The sequence below is a fragment of the Eimeria tenella genome, genomic scaffold, assembly GCF_000499545.2.
Source record: "Eimeria tenella Houghton genomic scaffold, Eth_scaff2, whole genome shotgun sequence".
In the NCBI taxonomy this organism is placed as follows: domain Eukaryota; phylum Apicomplexa; class Conoidasida; order Eucoccidiorida; family Eimeriidae; genus Eimeria; species Eimeria tenella.
Window position 1 is genome coordinate 877,036 of NW_013541843.1, and position 17,774 is coordinate 894,809.

At 50.6% G+C, this 17,774-nt stretch overlaps 4 protein-coding genes across 4 annotated transcripts; 2 read left to right on the plus strand and 2 right to left on the minus strand.

The window, feature by feature from the left end:
- Positions 1–877: 877 nt before the first annotated feature.
- ETH_00029560 (uncharacterized protein) lies at positions 878–4,337 on the plus strand (the record flags this gene model as incomplete). Its single annotated transcript, XM_013374340.1, has 4 exons — positions 878–1,010; positions 1,368–2,100; positions 2,232–3,915; positions 4,200–4,337. 4 exons carry the CDS (start codon positions 878–880, stop codon positions 4,335–4,337), a joined length of 2,688 nt encoding a protein of 895 aa, XP_013229794.1.
- Positions 4,338–6,012: 1,675 nt separating this feature from the next.
- Positions 6,013–8,549, plus strand: ETH_00029565 (meiosis-specific nuclear structural protein 1, putative; the record flags this gene model as incomplete). The annotated part of the gene is made up of 6 exons (XM_013374341.1): positions 6,013–6,443; positions 6,951–7,155; positions 7,285–7,452; positions 7,579–7,793; positions 7,937–8,129; positions 8,235–8,549. 6 exons carry the CDS (start codon positions 6,013–6,015, stop codon positions 8,547–8,549), a joined length of 1,527 nt encoding a protein of 508 aa, XP_013229795.1.
- A 697-nt stretch (positions 8,550–9,246) lies between these two features.
- Positions 9,247–13,386, minus strand: ETH_00029570 (uncharacterized protein; the record flags this gene model as incomplete). The annotated part of the gene is made up of 1 exon (XM_013374342.1): positions 9,247–13,386. One exon carries the CDS (start codon positions 13,384–13,386, stop codon positions 9,247–9,249), a length of 4,140 nt encoding a protein of 1,379 aa, XP_013229796.1.
- A 68-nt stretch (positions 13,387–13,454) lies between these two features.
- ETH_00029575 (uncharacterized protein) lies at positions 13,455–17,535 on the minus strand (the record flags this gene model as incomplete). The annotated part of the gene is made up of 12 exons (XM_013374343.1): positions 13,455–13,525; positions 13,694–13,802; positions 13,874–14,420; positions 14,516–14,754; positions 14,907–15,133; positions 15,228–15,318; positions 15,443–15,510; positions 15,616–15,823; positions 16,040–16,191; positions 16,311–17,101; positions 17,254–17,338; positions 17,448–17,535. The coding sequence occupies 12 exons, from the start codon at positions 17,533–17,535 to the stop codon at positions 13,455–13,457; spliced, it is 2,676 nt and encodes an 891-aa protein (XP_013229797.1).
- Between the last annotated feature and the right edge of the window lie 239 nt (positions 17,536–17,774).

Consider the following 17,774-nt stretch of genomic DNA (forward strand, 5'->3'; position numbering starts at 1 on the left):
CTAGCGTTATCACTTGAGGTGCTCAGAAGATTAGTTAAATATGGTGCGTCCCTCGAAGACCCCAAGATTCCTTGCCTGTATAGGGCTGCCGCACAGCCCTAAAGGGCGAACAGCCACAACAGGCCCCATCCTGTAACAAACATTCGCATGAAGACCAACCACAAGATTTGGTTAAAAAGGAATTAGGATTTTCCCGCTATTTCGCTTCACGGGCTTATCGTTTTACCGCGATTTGTGCGCTGTTGGCGTGGGGCACGAGGCCTCTGTCAGAGTTCCAGTGACCGAATCTGGACTGTCCATAGCTGTATTTTATCTTTCTCCAGTACTTTAAGACGCCATTACCGTAAGTTGTACAGGTTTCTTCATTTTACTGGAGGGACAGGACGGGGAAGGCCGACGCTGGCAACAACGCCGGCCGTGACGGTGTACTGCAGATGCACAGTCTGTGAATGCAGGAGCCTTTCCTTTGCTCTGTGCGGCAGAAGTAATACGCTCGCGGGTTTTATAGCGTGTTTGGGGCTTTGAAGCCCGAAGGTAACCCCTTCGTCCCCAAAATTTGCTTAAGCCTGCTCTGCCTGTGGGTGTAGAAGCTGAGCACCGCTTGGTCCGCTGCCAAGTCTCCTCTGCCAAAAATTTGCCTCAGATATCCCCATAAGCATGGATATGCATCTACCATCAACTGTTTCACGTTTTCTCAACGGCAGATTAAGGACAAAAACGTGGCTTGCGTAGCACAACTTACGAACGGCTCAAGGTCAGCCTTCGATGTCCTTCTCGCCCCGCAGAGGCACGTAGATAACATCATCTCATCAACAGTTTAGGGTCGGGAGGAGCCTGTTGCAACTTAAGGGGCATCAAGGAATTGTCCTGCCGCCGGATGGAGGAAAGCGGGGAGCCCCATACGGAGGCTTCCGCAGATCGTGGGTCATGGATGAAGCGTCGCTTACGGGAGCAACGGGCCCAGCAAAAGGATTCACAACACGTTCACAACATAGCAGATGAACGTGCAAGTAAGGGTACACGTCATTCCTCCTCCTTGTGTGCACACAGCGTTTCCCATGCGCCGGAAAACAGAGCAACCAAGCAGGAACAGTTTGTTGTTAACACAGCTTACGCAATGTAGTAGACCCTCCGAGCAAGCACACACCTTAACCATTAGACGGGTTTTCACAGGGAAGCAATAAAATTATTTTGTGTTGGGAACGACCAGGTTGGGAGGCTTATCGCATCGTAACATTCTGAAAATATAAATTCGAAGCTAAATGCGAAACCTAGGTCACATTGCATGTTTTTTGCTTGTGTTCGGCGTTAGCTACTTTGGAGCCATTCTTCGTATCACTTAATCATTACCTTAATGTTGTCTGCAGAGGCTCTTTTGGAATATCGTGCTCGGTGCACTTCCGCGCGTTTCTGGATCCAGAGCGAGCTGCTAGATCTGCGTGTTGGCGGTTTTTCCCATTCAAGCGGAGCCGCATGCAGTGACAATTTTCAGTCAAACCCCCAAACAGGGGCCGCTACTTCTCATGGAGAAAACCCCTCATGCTTAAACCCAGGAGTGGTTGGAGACCTTCCCGACCTCATTCGGCAGTACCTCACCTGTCCCTTGCTTTCTAAGCTATTACAGCAAGACCCTATTCTAAGCGGCAAGTTAGCCACCCTGGATCGCGTGCTGTGGCAGCGACGATCGAAACACGAGACGCATACTCCTGGATGGATGAGTCATGAACCCCTCTGTCCGGAATGCTGTTCCTTTGGAGTGCCCCACGGGCCCTCAGAGGCCCCTAGTGCAGTTGTTGTGCCTGTGGCACCTGGGAGCGTGAACAATCACGGCACCTCACGAACGAGTACAATGGATTCTGTTGTAGGCAATGAGGGTTCGGCTGCTGCTATTCGGCCAAAGAGGGCAGTAGAAGACGAAAGCAGGCCCGTCACCGCATGGGTGTCGTGCCAGCAATGCATGGAGCACTTTGCCTACATTGTCGCTTCCCTTCTTGTTTTCCTGAAACCGTCGGAGCTCAGGGACCTTGCCGTTGAGAGGCAAGAGTCGCAGTGTTGTGGCTTCATCTTCTGCGGCAGAAAAAACATCCGGACTCCGGAGAAGTGAGCCGCGTTCCTTAAGGCGCCTTTTTATTAACATTTTTCCGTATTTGCCTTCGTATGTTATCGTTACAGCCAGAGCTCATATGATTCGAGATTGCACTTCCATTTGCGCATGTGTGTTTTTTTACCAGGCGGCGCACAGCGCTGTGGCGATGGACTCTAGATTTCGGGGGTAGCAAGGCGCTCTCAGAGGAGGAGCTTGTTCAATTCTGTTGCAGCCGCTGTTGTAACCGCCAGCAGCAGCTGCTGCGCCTCCTGGACGAAGAGCCAATGTACACCCGCCCGGGAATCAAGGAGTGGATTGGTGACGCTTTGCAGCGAAAGGCAGCGTACCGTCCCCATCCACACGGCTTTCCAGAGGGAGTCCCTAAGACAGAAGCTTCCTCACGAGTGCAAGAGAAGCAACCAGGAGAATCCGGGTCTCCTGACTCTGCTTCAGTTTTAGAAATATCAGAAAGGAGGGGAGTGAGGCCGGCTTTGGAAATGAACGAGTTACTGAATGATACGGCAGAGAGACTAATGGAACCCATAGTGGAGAAGCGGGTGCCGTGTGTTTCCTTCTCTACTGAGTCGTCTAGCGCGGAGCTCACTAAGCTCGACGACAGAGAAGAGGCTGATGGTACTAAAGTGCCTGTAACTGTTGAGGACGATAGCAGTGCAGACGAGGCGCCAACCAGAGGCACTAAAAATCAAGACGGCCAAAGCGTTTGCTTAGTAGAGGGGAGGAGTAGCCTGGCTCGGCAGGCTGCGGTTCCCTTAACTGACAAACGAGGCGGGGCCGTCGGCAGCAGTAGTATCCTCTTGCTGGACTACAACTCCGCTTCAGGCACTGGCGAACCCGCCAGGACGGTTGCTCCAACAGCCAACACCACAGCACTCCAGCAGCCCCAGGTGGCGTGCGAAGCGGTGACCGCGAAAGCGGAGTCGCCAGCCGCTCCTGAGAAGGCTGCGTCATCATCTCCAATCCGAAAGTTTCTTCAATGCCCGAATAAAACTGAGGGGAATCCAGCAGAAGAAAAACAGCAAGAAGAACGTGGAGAGCCAAGCCTACCCCACGCTGCAGGGCTAAACTCTCAAACAGAACCACCAGTCAAGTCGCGTGGATCCCGCGTTCGTTTTGCAGATGATGATGAGGAAGACGGTGCAGACGGGGATGGAGATGGGGACTCGGGAGCGTCTGTTTTCAAACATTTCTTCAACTTGCATGACGACGATGATGGACCGGGGTTCTATAATCGCTTTGACCGTCAGGCAGTAACAGGTAGTACACATGCTGCAGGAAGCCAGCTGCGAAACGGTACTGTAGAGCTAAGGAGCATTCTCAAGCCTTCTACCGAACCTGTTGACCCATCCCCGCCACCTACCAGTTCCACTACTGAGGCTCAGGTAGGCTACATGCGGCTCTCGGATGTGGTCATTGCATTTGATCTTTTGTCTTCTTGTTGCACGGACGCGTCTGCCAAATTCCTTGCTGGTTACCACCGACGGTACTGCACTTGCTTGTGCGAGGGAGCCACTCCAGCGTCGGGTGAGACCAGCTTTCGATGTTCTGAGAGCGGCGAGTCACCTAAGCGAGAGATGGTTGCGGAGGAGGATGAGTCGAGAAGCTTTCATTTGAGGAAGGCCAGTGAAGCGGACGAGTCAGATAATGTCGCATGCGTAGATGGAGAATCTGGAGATGACATTGAGCCGACAGATTTATGGAAGAGAAGGCAGCAGCAACTGCTAAAAGCAATATTAAGGAGCTTGCCGCCTTCTGCAGACAGTTTCATTCCACTCATCACGGAGCTGTGCGAAACTCTGCAGCCGCTTCAGGTACACTTTATCCCTATAGCGAGCGTCCTCTCCTTCTAGAGGAGCATAAACCTCCCTTCACTCGTTTTATCAGTAAGGATGTACACAGGCGCGAGATACATGACCCCAGCAAGTGCACTCTTTTATCGATTGCAGCCCCGAGCTTGCCATGTGCGGTTGCGTGGTTTCACTGCAGCCTCTTCCAACTCTACGGTGCTCTCTCTGTAGCTGCCTCGCGGCAATGATCCTGCTTATGTTGCTGCTGCTACGCGCGCGGCCGTTGACGTGTTGCTGCTGCTGCGAAGGTTGCCGTCCTTGGAGCAACAGCCATAGTCGTCATTCTCATTGCCAACGACGCCCGCCCCCAACCTGTGGCCATGCCAAAGGGGAAGGGCAGGAGCCTACGGATGCAGCAGCGTCATTTTACTTCGACGACGCACTGACGCTCGCAAGGGAAGAAGATGTAGGACTTGAGTTGGTTGACTTCGTTCGGTCAACAATACACAAGTCGGCCCCTCCCACCGGCCCGGTTCGTCCTTTCGATCCCCCAAGCTCAGTGGAAGGAGCTGAGGTACCTGCTCAACATCCTGAAGAAAGAGCTATTCATGTGTTGCTGGAGTCTATTTTCTCCCGCATGACAAAGCCAATTATGCAATTGTGTGGAGCGGTCCAGTCTTCCTCGTCGTCAGCGTAAAAGACTGTCATACGGCTTTTGTTGCTAATGAACTTACGACTTCCCCATTTTAGAAACGAAACGGTATTAAGGGCATAACATACCGTGAGCGCGGCTATTTGGGACTAGTGTTATTCAAGTACCTTGGCAAATTAGCTGTGTATGCACCCGTGAGTGACCGAAAGATGAACTTGCCCGCATGGGACGGGATAGTTGGTACGGCAGTCTGATGTGAACTGATTGAGTTGTACTTTCAAAATAGTCACTTAGCATCTCCATAGGTTCCCCTGCGGCGTCTCAACACCTGCAGCGATTGTTATGTCTTGCATGGTCGGCGTGTGGGCAGGGCTGGGTGACTGCTTGAGTGCATAGCGCATAGCGTCATTCGCTGTGGTGTATTATACGATTACGGCACAATTGAGCTACACTCAAATAGCATGCCACAATAGCCATCGATGGTGGAGCTCACCACTATGCCTCTGCTCCGCTGTGTAAACCATGCCACAATGCAGGGCTTCTATGATGCCTGCTATTTCAGGCGATCTCTCCATTTTCGCGGGTAGCGTATTGATTACTGTACTCAAAATTGACGCGGAGCGAATTTAGAGGTGGAAAAGGCTCGAGTTTGCACAAAGAGTTGGGCGGATGGCATCGTTTGACTGGCAAAGCGGGGCCGGAAAAACCAGCTGAACTCCGGGCAGGTGTGAAACTTAATATTATAAGTGTTTCCATGAGATGTACGCATCTGGCACGTTGGGCTTCAAACCAGGGCGGGAATCGTGCAATGGCTTGTCCCCACAGTAACGGTACCAAGTGACCTCCGTTTCGGGGGCCACTGCGGGAAGCTGCACGTGCCAGATTTGGGGTAGAAAACAACTTGTCGAGGTTAAAACTTCTTAATGGTTTTCCTATTACATAAAGCGCATCACTTGTATGATTTTGTGCGGAAAGCGGCTTGAACATTTCGTAAGCATGGGGCCGCTTACGTGCATCTACGGCAGCGAGCATCTTTGCCTTGCAATGAAGCCATTAAGTGTGAGCGAGTAATTGCCCAGAATAGTGCCTCATGATAAGCTAGGGCTTCTAACTAGATACAATAGAACATTTTTCTGCTGAAACTGTCATGTGATGTTCGTGATAGGCTAGTGCTTGAAGCATCTGCTGCTAAATGCTGTCACCGAGAGCCTTGTACCAAACCGCTGCTTCTGAAATTTTCCGCTTTAGACGAGTCAAGCAGTCTGCATCTTAGTTTATTTTTCACCATTTAGCAGCAAGGAACACCGGCTCTTGTCTCGCATACTTGCAACACAAGGTTTGGCTGGCCTGTTTTTCAGCTAGGCAAAGGAAGGTTGCCGTGCGGTTTATCAAAACTCGTGAGCAGGTAGCGTTTCCGTAATTATAAGTAGGAAGCATTAAGGATCGGATGTTTTCAGGCTTGTTTCACAATGGGGAAGCCTTCAAATCGTCCCGCAATAGAGCGACTCATAGAACGAAGTCGCGTGCAGGAGCAGCGTGACAAGGTCCTTGCAGAGCTCGAGGCCGCGCGGATACAAGCACTCAACCAGTCCCGTTGCGACGCAAGGGTAGAAGCCCTAAGGCGTCAAAACTTAGAGACGGCTGAACTCAAGGGATTCGCAACTGAGCTAGAGATCACAGTTGAGGAGCAGCAAAAGCAGCAAAAATTGAAAGGAGAAGAGCTACAGCAAAGAATTACTGATACACTAGAACGGCAGCTTCAACAAAAGGAAGCAATCGACCTTGAGAGGCAGAAAATATGCTTAGAGAGTGAGGAGATACGCAAGCTCAAGGAGCAGCTAACTACAGCTCGGGTGAATCGTGAAAGAGCTGCTCAACTCCTCGAGCGACAATTTAGGGAGTAAGCTCGCTAAGCGTATCATAAGAAGCCAGTCTGTTCTGAAACACGAACTTCCTGTACAGAGGGCTCCCACTGCTCATTCTGACTTTGGCACAGATAGGTCTGCAGCGCAAGTTATTCCAACCACGTGGCTGTGAATTGGCTACTGAGCTCATGCAGCAACACATCTTGGCAAAACTTTATCGACTGATGAACAAATGGAAAAGCCTTTGCGGAAGCTGACTTTGACTACGCTTTCTGGAAAGATTTTTGATGAAGCAGTTTTCCAATATGTTGTTTTCGGGTCTCTTCGCTTGATTATTCCTGCGTCATTGGAACTCGCGCACAATAAAAAAAATTCTCAGAACTGCGATCCATCAACAGTGGCTGCTTGTCATCCTTATTTAGGCCTAGAACTCATTGGCATTGTGATAGTGCATTCCACAGTTCACACTAACCCCGGCTGTTTTTATGTGCTTGAGAGTGTCATCTCCATTCTTCAGACGCTACTTTAGGTTTATGTTGCAGAGTTGATGCTGCGCTAGCGGACGCACGGCTTGATTTAGCTATGGAAGAGCAAAGACTGGCAGAGTGTGAAAATGCCCGGCGGCTGGAGCTTGAACGCAGCATGCAAATGAAGAGAGTAGGACTAGATCTAGTAGCACAGATGGAAGCCAGGCAGCGCGCCAAACAAGAAGAAACTGTGGAGAAATACACCCGCGAAAAGGAACAGGTCGGCTTGATGCGAAGCTGAGTAGTCCCCGTTCCGTCCATCTTGATTTGATGCATTGGTCATTGACACGGGAATGGGAAGTTGCTCATAAAATTTTGCTCCGTAATCGCTCTTTTTTACTACCTCCAGGTCGGCGCAGTCGTTGCAAGGCTGCTTGAAGAAATGGAAAGTGAAAAGCGGCAGTACATTGAACGGCGTCGCCTCCATGCACATATGATCGAGGAAGCGATGAAAGAAAGGCAACGGCAAAAACAGCAGTTGCTTGAAGAAAGGATTAAAGAAGAAAATGAAATTAAGGTAGCAAGCTTTCACGCTTCAGATCGAAACTAGTGACGCAGCTGCGGTTAAGCAGGAGTCAACCTGGTTGCCATTCAGAGGTTGAACAGCAGAATGTCCGGTGCTTCTTACTTTTCGTACGTCTAGGCATACCTCGAAATGCAGCGTAAACGCGCAGAAGACGCAGCGCGGGAGAAAGAGTTGATCAGGAAGGAAAAGGCAAGAGTGCTAAACGAGCTGTTGCAACAACAACTACAAAGGCAGAAGGAGGAAACGGATCATGCACAGCTAATGGCCGAGCTTTATGAATACGAGCATGAAGAACAAGAAAGACGAAAAGAAGAGGCTCAAAAACAGAAAAGGTAGGAAAAAAACAGTTCCAGCTGGGAGCCGTCGTATCCGCCGCAGTCTGCGAATTTCTTGAATAACGAATTTTTTGGTGAACAGCCATGAATAACTGTGTAGCGACTGGAAAGAGCACTGCATTTGTTCTCTGTCACTTCAGACTAGAGGAAAGAGCTGCGCTCGCTGCAGCATTCAAGGAGCAAATGGAGGAGAAAGAACGGAGAAGACAAGCACTGTTGGCTGAAGAGGGACAGTTCAGGCGAGAACTGCAGGCGAAGTTCGCCAGGGAAGCCAGAATTGAGCAGATGACCCAGCAAAGACGCAAGCTTGCTATCTTGGAGCACAACAGACAGGTGATAGCAATATAGGTTCCCTTGGATGCCTCTTTGGCTGCTGTCAGCAAGCTGTCGCTCGTCAGAGACACGTTGAGACTTTCTGAATACTGTCGTGATATTCAGGTAGAGGCAATTATCCAGGAGCGTCGTCACCGGCTTGCAGAAGAACGGGAAAGGGATAAAGGAGAATATCGCAAATATCTTGAATTAGAGGCCAAAAAGCAGGCAGTAATTCAACAAGAGAGGGAACGACTATTGTGCGAAAATGCAGAGCTTGCGGATTTCTTGCCAAAGTACACGCTGCAAGACAAACGAGAGCAAAACATTGTTAGAAGCGCGAAACAGCAGAATGCCACTATTCACCTGGATTCTGTGGCGTCACTTCCTAGAACACTTCGAACGCTGCCCCTTGCGCAAACCACCGAGGCATTCAGTTGATTAAAACAGTGGGTACTTGCGATTAAGGCATATTTTTTGCCTGGATTTCCGCTTGGTGTAAGTCCAGCTTCTAGGAATTATAGTGTCTAAATTTATTTTTGTCTTTTAAGTAATGCTCACATGCTCAGAATGTTCTTTTAAGTTGTTTTCTGATTGAACAAGCCTGACTGAGGTTGCGGCCAGTGAATAATGTTCGTACCAAACAATAGATCAACTTACTTCTTGCAGCCCAGTGCCCCACCACCACCACTGCCTTGCGGTCTCAAGGATAATCTGAACTTTAGTCAAGGGGACAGCAATTACTCAGCTGCGTTACGAAAGGCAAACCTGTCGAAAGCATCTGTTGACAAGAGCTACAATTTTCTAGTAATTTTCTCACTGATATCCGCTAAATATGCCTAGTAACGGCTACACAAGGGATGGTTGCACGCTTCTTTGTGGACGAAGGGGCCAACTCTGGTAGTCGAAGACAAGTAGCGCTGAATAAACCAAACAAAGTATCACTGCTGACAATCAGTGTTTGCCGGATTCAGCATCTCGCCCTCACCAAAGCACTTCGGCAATTAAAGTGACTCGACAGATTGAATTACAAACTGTGAGCACCGCCCCACTTGGGCCTCAGTTGAAGCCTCGCCTGCGGCCGTGGAAGCATAAGAAACGCGAGCAACGGTCAAAAAAGTCAAAACAGTTCTCTTAACTAGCTGATCCACTTTTGCACTTGGCTCATAAAGCTACCGTTGAATCCGGACCAGCCCACAGACAGCGGAGCTGCGCTGTGTGGATTTCCACCTGTGGAGATCTCAGATTTTTTATCTTCGTTGCGCTCCCGCTTTTCATCCGGTCTATCTTCCCTGCTGGTCCCATGACGCATTTTCTGGCGATGACGGGAAGAATAACGTGATAAATCTGCATCTGGTGCTGTTGCGCTGGTTGACGTTCGGCGATAGGACACAGCAGCAGCTCCGCTGCCATCTAGCCGTGTCGCTGATTCCTTATGTCCGCATCCGGGGATATCCGTTCCAGCTGTGCTGAACGCCAAATTTTCCCGCTGCCTAGGTGAACGGTATTCAGATGCCGCTGAACACTGTTGCCTGCTCAGCAAAGGGTTGACTGTTCGCCGAGGGCCATAAAGCGATGAATCGTGACCAGTATTTAAAGATCTAGTGGTTCTGGCCCCCGATTCGCTCCTTGGACGACATGAAGAACACGGCATCTGGGTTTCGCCGCTCTTGCTGTGTCTAGACCGTTTTGCATCAGAGTTCTGCGAGCTCCGGGGATCCCCGTGTCGACGGCCTGTACTACTGCGCGCAGAACTAACTCCCAAGAAATCCGATGATGCAAGAGAACACTTGCTATGATCTCTCGAGTAAGGTGGCAGCTTGGTTGCATGAGCTAATAACGACCTCTGGGCAGGCAATACGACAGACGACGTGGAAGCAAGAGACCGTGCAGATGCCGGCGGGGCAGGCAAGTGGGAATCTCGAGCTAATAAACTACCTTGCTGATGCCGAGAGATGCCAGAGAGGGTTTGGCACTTCTCGCCCATGCGGCTACCGCCCAGGAAACGGGCACTATCAATTGGTGTCTGCTGCAGTGCAAATGCTCTTTCAGCTCGTGAGACGGGATGGTGCGCAGACAGTTGTGGCCTATTTAGGCCTGCTCCATTGTCCCGAAGTACCTGCTCCTGGTCAGACGGATAGCGCAAACCGCCAGAGCTGTAGCGACGCTCTCCCTGGAGCAGAAACTCCTGGCGACCTGCAGATGGAGTCATACTCCCACAATTAAAGTTGGACACTGAAACTGAACGTGACGGGACTGCATTACTGGCAGCGTAACGAGCTGCACGGTCCCCAATGCCTGTTGCTTGACTTTTGGATGCTTTGGGGCTCCACAAGGACCCGGCCGAGCTGTTGATGCGTTGCACTACACATGAAGACAAGATAGAATCCGGGGGCCCCGGGCTGGCCTGCATACTCTGGGGAGAAGCAGAAATTGATTCCGATGGCTGAGGTCGCAGACGCGTGTGCCTATGTAGAACACTCTCCCTGCCCTGCAGCACTGCCCCCTGATGTGCGAAACGATTGCCTGCAAGAGCGTTGATTTGCCTTTCGAATGACCCGTCTGTAACCAGGTATGAACCACGCTGAGACGGCATGGAAGGGGGCACTCCTGGCTTCTCAGAATGGCTGATGAATGAGCTGCTGGTGGTTGTGGGCGCATCTTCGATTACACAGCCATGAAGCGGCAAGCTGCACTGGCTGCCCATAAGACTGCTGCTAGCACAACTGGACGTCTCTTCAGAGCCGCTGGACCGATCATCAGGAACGCACACGCCCCTGCTTGAAGCGCTCAAGGCGTGCTGTTCCAGAGCCTGCGCGCTTGAACTGCAAGCATGCATTCCTCCATCACCTCCAAAATGTTCCATTTTGCCACAGTGACACGCCAAAGTGTTGTCATCAGACTTTCCTCTTGGCAGTAGCTGGTCACTACGGCTAGCAATGGAACCAGTGAAATTTCCAGATGATGTATGCAGGTGGGCATCAGATGCTCGCTTCCAGCCGTTGTCTTGCTGAGCTGGCAGATGCAGACTTCCCTCATTTGTCACAGTTTCACAGGATTTGCCTGGTTCTTGGCAACTGAGCCTATGTGTCTGAAACTCCGACTCGTGTCGATGTGAACGTTGGCCTCGAAGATCATTCCGTACAGAACACGTTCCCGCAGTATCTACAATTTGTCTCTCAGAAGAACACCTCAGTTCTTCCAATTTATGCTTCAACTGCACTTCCAACTCTTGTTGGAGCAACTTGCGTTGAGCTTCTTGTAGATCCTGTTCTCGCTGCTCCTGTCGCCTTTGCAACTCCTCCAGCTTTGTTTGCAGCGTTTCAATGAGTTTCCTTTGCTGTTGCTCTCCAGATTCTCGTTGCTCTTCTCTGCTCTTTCGAAGAGTTTCGAGCTGTTCTTGCAGCATGTCGATCCGCCGCTGCTGCGCCCGCTGAAGATCTTCGTGGTGTTCCCGCTGGCGTTGTATCATATGCTGTTGCTGCTGAAGAGAGGCATCGACAACGCCTGCAGCAGCAGCAAGCAGAGCCGCTGCAGACGCCGTCTGTTCATCCTGCGTTTTGGCGCATTCCTGTTGTATTCCACTCTGAAGATGCTGCGTGGGCCTCTGCTGATCATCTGTTCTGAGTTCTTCTTTACTCCTGCTTCTGCACGATTCCACCCTTCTGTCTTTTGTAGATCTGTCCTGCAGAGATAACTGCTCTGTTAGTGCTTGGTTTTGTTGGCCCATCGCCCGGGGTGGGGCTTCAGCTTCAGTGTATCCATGCTGGGATGTCCTAGAAATTCTATCCTGCCCATGGCGTTGTTCAGCGTCACTTGATTTTCTTGTTTCATGTGTCTCACTGGGCTTATGCAACCTGTGGCTTCTGGTGTTTCCTTGGGAAGACGGTGCCTTCGAGAAAGGTGGCTCTGCGCTGCTACTGCGGCTCCGTGGGCTACGACGGGGATTTACATTTTCTCTGCTTCGGCATGCTTCAGGAGCGTCTACTTTGCGCTTTGAACCTTGATCGTTCTTGCGGAACGACGACCTTAGATTCTCAGCTTCTAAGGCAGCTTTGCTCTCTGCTTCACAGGTGTAGCGTTCCTCAGGCAAGCGTGCGGCTCTAAGCGAGTCTCCTGAATCTTCCCTTTTTCTAAGCGTCCCCTCAGAGTCCTCTAGGATTTCCTCATGAGTGTTGGAAGAAGGCTCGCCGTGTTGATCAGCCCCATTATCTCCTTGAAGAGCTGCAACCTTGTGTCTAACAGGCGGCTCCGTTACTCCCAAGGAAACTGTGCGTCGAGCTCTCATATGTTCTGGACGCGGCGAAGGGTCTCCTCTTTCAGGTGACGGCGTATGATCTGCCCGGATGGACGCACGCGATCCGATCTTGCTCCTGAAAGCCGCTGAATCTGCTTTTCCGCTAGACTCGGAACCTATGCTCCTGCTGAGACAAGCGGTGGGGCTAAAAGACCCTGTCTCAAACTGTTCCCCGAGATGCGAACTCCCCTGACTGCCGCGCCTTAGAGATCTAAATTCGCTTGGGTCCTTCACCGAGACTGCAGCTGCTACTGCTGCAGAGAGCTTTTTAGATTGCTTGTGCTTTGCCTTTGGGCTATCTGCCTCTCTTGCTCTACGGGTATTTCCGGAAGTGTCGTCATCACCGTTTTTCTGGGAATCTGCACGACGGGCTGTGGCTCCAGGTAATGCTGCGCAGGCTCCTAACATGCTGAACATGCCGCTTAAAGTGCTCGCATCTAAAGCCTTCGTAGCCAGATCATCCCTTGTTTGGTGAGACCTGTTTCCAACCTTCCGGCCAACCGATACAATGGGAGACCGCCTCGCTCCTCCTGCAGCGCCTAGCATCAGAATACTTCTGTCAGAGCTGGCAGAAGCCAAAGCGTGACTTGAAATAATCCCATCACGAGGAGAGCTTCTCACTGGAACACCAAGTGCAGGTCCTACTTTCGGTGAACAAGAAATCAGGGAAGATGATGTACTAGAACGTTGATGTTCATTAGAAACGCTGCTGCCTGATACTCGTGATCTACATCGCCTTCCCTCGAGAGGTGAATGGAATCCACCAGTGTTGCCTGAATGCTCAGGGAGTGCCTTGGCAGAGCCACTACTTGGTGGTGCTTCAGGAGATTCGGACGCTACTAGTGCCTTTGCAGACAAGTGAGGAACCGGCGCTGATGCACCCTTCTTGTAATGCTCATGTTTTCTTTTGAATTCATGTGACGAGCGCATAGGGCCGTCTTTCCAAATAGGCCTGAGACGCAAAATACGCAGGATAACCATGGTGGAAGGAGTGCTCCCTATGTCTTGTTCGGCAAAGATATATTAAGATAACGTTTCTGTTGCTAAAATCAATTGTGCACGTACTCCTCTTCGCCCTCCTCTTTCACCGAATCTTCAAATCTAAGCAAATCGAGCGGATCTGAAAGCACGCATAGCATAGCGAGCCAGTTCACTCCGAAATACATAGCTAGACCCCAAAAAAATCACTCATTTGTAAATCAGTGGTCAGTTAAAGTCAGAGTAGTTCGGACACAGGTCTCTCCCGTTGTAAGCAAACACCCCTGGGGGAAAAAATATCCTTTCTCACCGAAAATATCTTCAGCTTCTGGAAGGCTTGCGGAAGAGGTTGGTTCCTTGGAAACACCATCTGTTGTCGAAGGCTCAGAGCGTACTGCAGCATAAGGGTATTCAGCTCCCTGAAGCATCCAGAAGGATTGAACACAAGTAAAGAACTCAAGCAAAGAATAGCTTTCGACTTAGAGCTCACCCACCTGACGAACAGTAGTTCAGTGTCACTTACAGAAGCTCCTGGATGTGAGTCGCGGGGCCGCCGCACAGCGGGAATATCGGCGTTAACCACTCCGCTAGAGTAAGCTATTTGCTTCGCGCCTGTAGCCGATTGCTCGCTGGTAGCGACCGCTTCAATCAAAGGTGCTTTGAGGTCCATCTCGTTAATGTTTGTGGCAGCACTTTCACTCTGTCGTCGCTTTGACGTTTCAGGTTCTTCGCTAGTATTTTCTTTGGTAAACTCGTTTCCCCTCGGAAAAGAAAAAGCACTTTTTTCACTAACTTGCCTGCCTTCAGTTGGCCTGCTAGGCTGCTTTTGAATGCCAGAGCCAGAGCCATCCCTGCTACTGTCCGAAGCAGAGGGCGCCTGCGACATCTCCAGTTCGTCTCCAAGAGTTGGTAGAGCTCTCCAAGATGCGCCGACTAAGTGATCCACTTGCCTTTTTTGTAAAGAACGTGCAGAAGACTCGCCTGCGGTTGCAGCTAGTTCATAGCGCGGATGAACACCACGTCTGTGCTGCTTTCTCCTGAAGTCAAAAAGTCGAAACCAGATCGGGAGAGCCATCAAGCAAAGGAAACCAGAAAGTCGCCATTCGCTGCACAGCTTCTCAAGGGGACGTACATCTCATCGGTAAAGGCCTCCAAGTCCTTGATATGTGCCAGGGCAGCCTTCATCCCTGCCTTCAGCTTCATTAACTCATGGTCGCGCTGCGCTGTTCCGACTTCATTGGCGTACGATGCGTCTTTTACTGGCTCTTCTTGCCTTGACTCTTGCAGAATTTGCATCAAACAATTACGCACACCACGGACCTGCTGCAACAGACGAGCTTGTTGTTTGTTCTTTACCTCCAGTATTGTGACCTGTTGAGCAACAGCATCACCATTATCTTTGCATAACCACCATCGCTAGCCATGTACAAGAGCTAGACATCAGACAAAAACCGGGGAATCGAAATCAACATCAACAGGGACAACTATTATGTTCGAAAACGGCTTGGCAGACCGCTTCTCACTTGCTGAACTTTCTCCTCGAGCCTCCCCTGCAACTGTTGTATTAAGGCGTCATTCTCCTCCGCCTCAGCCTCTTGTCTTTGCTTATCTTCCTCGAGCTCCAAGATCCGCTGTCGAAGGGTTGAAGTACCGGCACTTATGTCGCCCTGAAGCTGCTGACGCGCTGCTTCTGCCGCCCTGGCTCTGTCTTCTGCGAAGCGGAGTTGCCCTTCCAGTGTTTCCTTTTCTCCTGTGACAGATAACCACTGCATAGGAGCGAGGTATACTGCAAATCTCTGTTCAGTGCATGGGGCTATTCGTACCCATTACATGTGGTTGCTCACGCGTCAGCGTTTCCTTTGTCTGGCGAAGTTCTTCAGCAGCATCGGCTTTTTCCTTTTGTGCAACAGCCAAAAGGCGGTTCAAGTGCTCACTCTGCGTCCATTAGTCACAACGAAGAACGATCAGCACTGTATCAGCACTGTTTATTGAAGGGTACAACAAATGCTCAAAATGCTCGAAGCATGAATTGAGCGTTGCCACATAAACTGCTCCTTACTTGCAAGGTAAGCTTGTCGATAAGGGCATCCTTCTCGCGGGTTACACAAAGCAAATTCTCCTCTTTATCTGGCAGAAGTAATCACAGAAAACTGCGGATGCTCGTCAGCATTATGAGATAATCAAAAACCTGTTGTGGCATCGTAAACACGGGCATAAAAAGGCTATACTCACCATGCAGCAAGGCCTCGATCCGCTCTCTCTCCATTTGCCCAGAGCTCAGCGCCGCCTGCAGCTGATGAAGTTTCTCCTGGTCGCATAAATGCTGTTCCTGTTGCATGCGCAACTGGCTGTGCTCGTGTTCAAAGCCTTCCAAGCGCTCGACAAGCTGTTGCTTCTCTGTTCTCATCCGTCTAAGCGATAACACTGCGTCATTCATCTCCTGGAACACGCACGGGGCACAATGCCTTGGGGAAATAAAGGGACCTACACGATGCTGAGCAGCATTTTCTGCAAACGAGAAACACGACTGGCAATGAGGGGCTTCATACGTTGACCAATGCACGCAAAAGTACCGATTGTGTGCAGATATATAAACTGCAGGTGCAAGACAAAATGCTTCTTTATTGACGGATTTTTCTGCGACATGGGGGCATACATCGTTTCGTTTGTCACGCTCGGCAGCTATTCGGTCCATACAGTCAATTGCAGCTGCATTCAAGTACCGCAAGTGCTGTACTTCCTTCTTAGACAGCATCCCACTCTCCGTGGATCTCCCGGCAAAAATCAGCAGTTCTCGCAGCTGGACAACTGAAGATGAACAGGCAAGAGTCGAATGTAGTTCGATTACATAGTGTGATATTTGTCTTTGTCATAAGAGCATTCAAACACACCAGCACATGACTGCATTGCAGCCCTGCAAAGCTTACAGGGGTCTTCCGATTCAACGGTCTTCAAGAGCGCCAAGATATCATCACGTGCTGATCGTGAAGACTCTTCAAATGAGCGATGTTCGGAGCCTCCGTCGTGTCTTGGTCCAGCTGGGCATGCTGTGCTTGAAGCAGAGCTTCCGCTCACGGGACGTTCTTGTTGTTCGCTTAGTGCATGCTCCATTCTCGGACTCCCTCGCCATTGCCCGCGTTGCGACTCGTCACCATAGTTCTCGTCGAGCCCGTCACATGCCAGACTGGAGGCAGCTGAGTTACCGCTCCGCAGCTTTTGGTCCTTCGCGTCTTTTTCATAGGTGGCTCCAGCACTGCCGATGTTAGGGGAAGCCCAAACTGGCACACAGTGGAACTCAGACGTAGCGCTGCTGGCTCGGGACAAAGTAGACGGAACAATCCGTCCAGAGTCTGGGGGTGTTGCAGGTTGACCAGCATCCTGAGAATCCCCATCTGGTAGCCTGATAGCTGTGGATTTCTCTTGAAGATAGCTCTTCAGAAATCCAAAAACCATCATGGATAGTTCTGTAATCGATAGGACAGACGTCGGCTCCAAGAGAGACGTCTCCCTGTGCACTTCATCCCAAAACAGGCTAGAGGGGCATGCCTCCCGTGCCTGAAGTGAACCGCATCTCCTGTCCTCCATTTGCCGTTCATTATGACGGAAGGTAACCGACTTGTTCGTCTGGTCGATGATTTGGAGCACTTCGTCTCTGGAAAGCAGCACGCTGCTGGTCGGTCCCTGTTGCTTCCTCATAGCCTCAGCAAGCAACCCATCCCTGCACAGGAAGCCGAAATCAAGCTGCCGTAGCCGGTATATTGGAAGGAAGCTGTGGTGTAGATGCTAGAAACAGCGGACCGGGCAGCGCTGGTGCAAGCACATGCACTTCGGTATGCATGCATTAATGTGATGGCTACTGAGATGCCATACCTGAAAACCTGCAGCCCATAAACCTTATCGTCAATATGCGTAGTTGGCTCTCGGATCCCCAAGAGTTCAAGAAGATTCTCCATGCCTGAAAATAAAAGGGTACGACTGCACCCATAGTTAAGCGGAACGTGCCGAAGACTGCGTAGACACACACGCTGTGGCGAGCCATCCACTAGCGTCAATACTGTACTGACCAGCCCAAAAGCTAAGAAAATTAATCTCTCCGTTGTTGTCTGCTTCAAAACACTTCTTGATCAAGTCCTCAACTTCTTCTTTGTCCATGGGTGCCGCCTACACACAGAATTCAAGCGGTAAGTTCCGGACTTATTTCCAAACAACAAGGAGTCCATAAGTTGACGACAAAAGCTAGCGGCAGTCTGGAACAATGCAGGAAGCTCTGACTGACCATCAAAAGGTGCTGTGTAAGCAGTTGCTGTTCCGCTTCTAAGCGGACTAGTGGCCAGCCGCTGCCGCGGCAGCTGACAAACAGCTCCAGCACAGCGTGTATTTCATCCATTCTC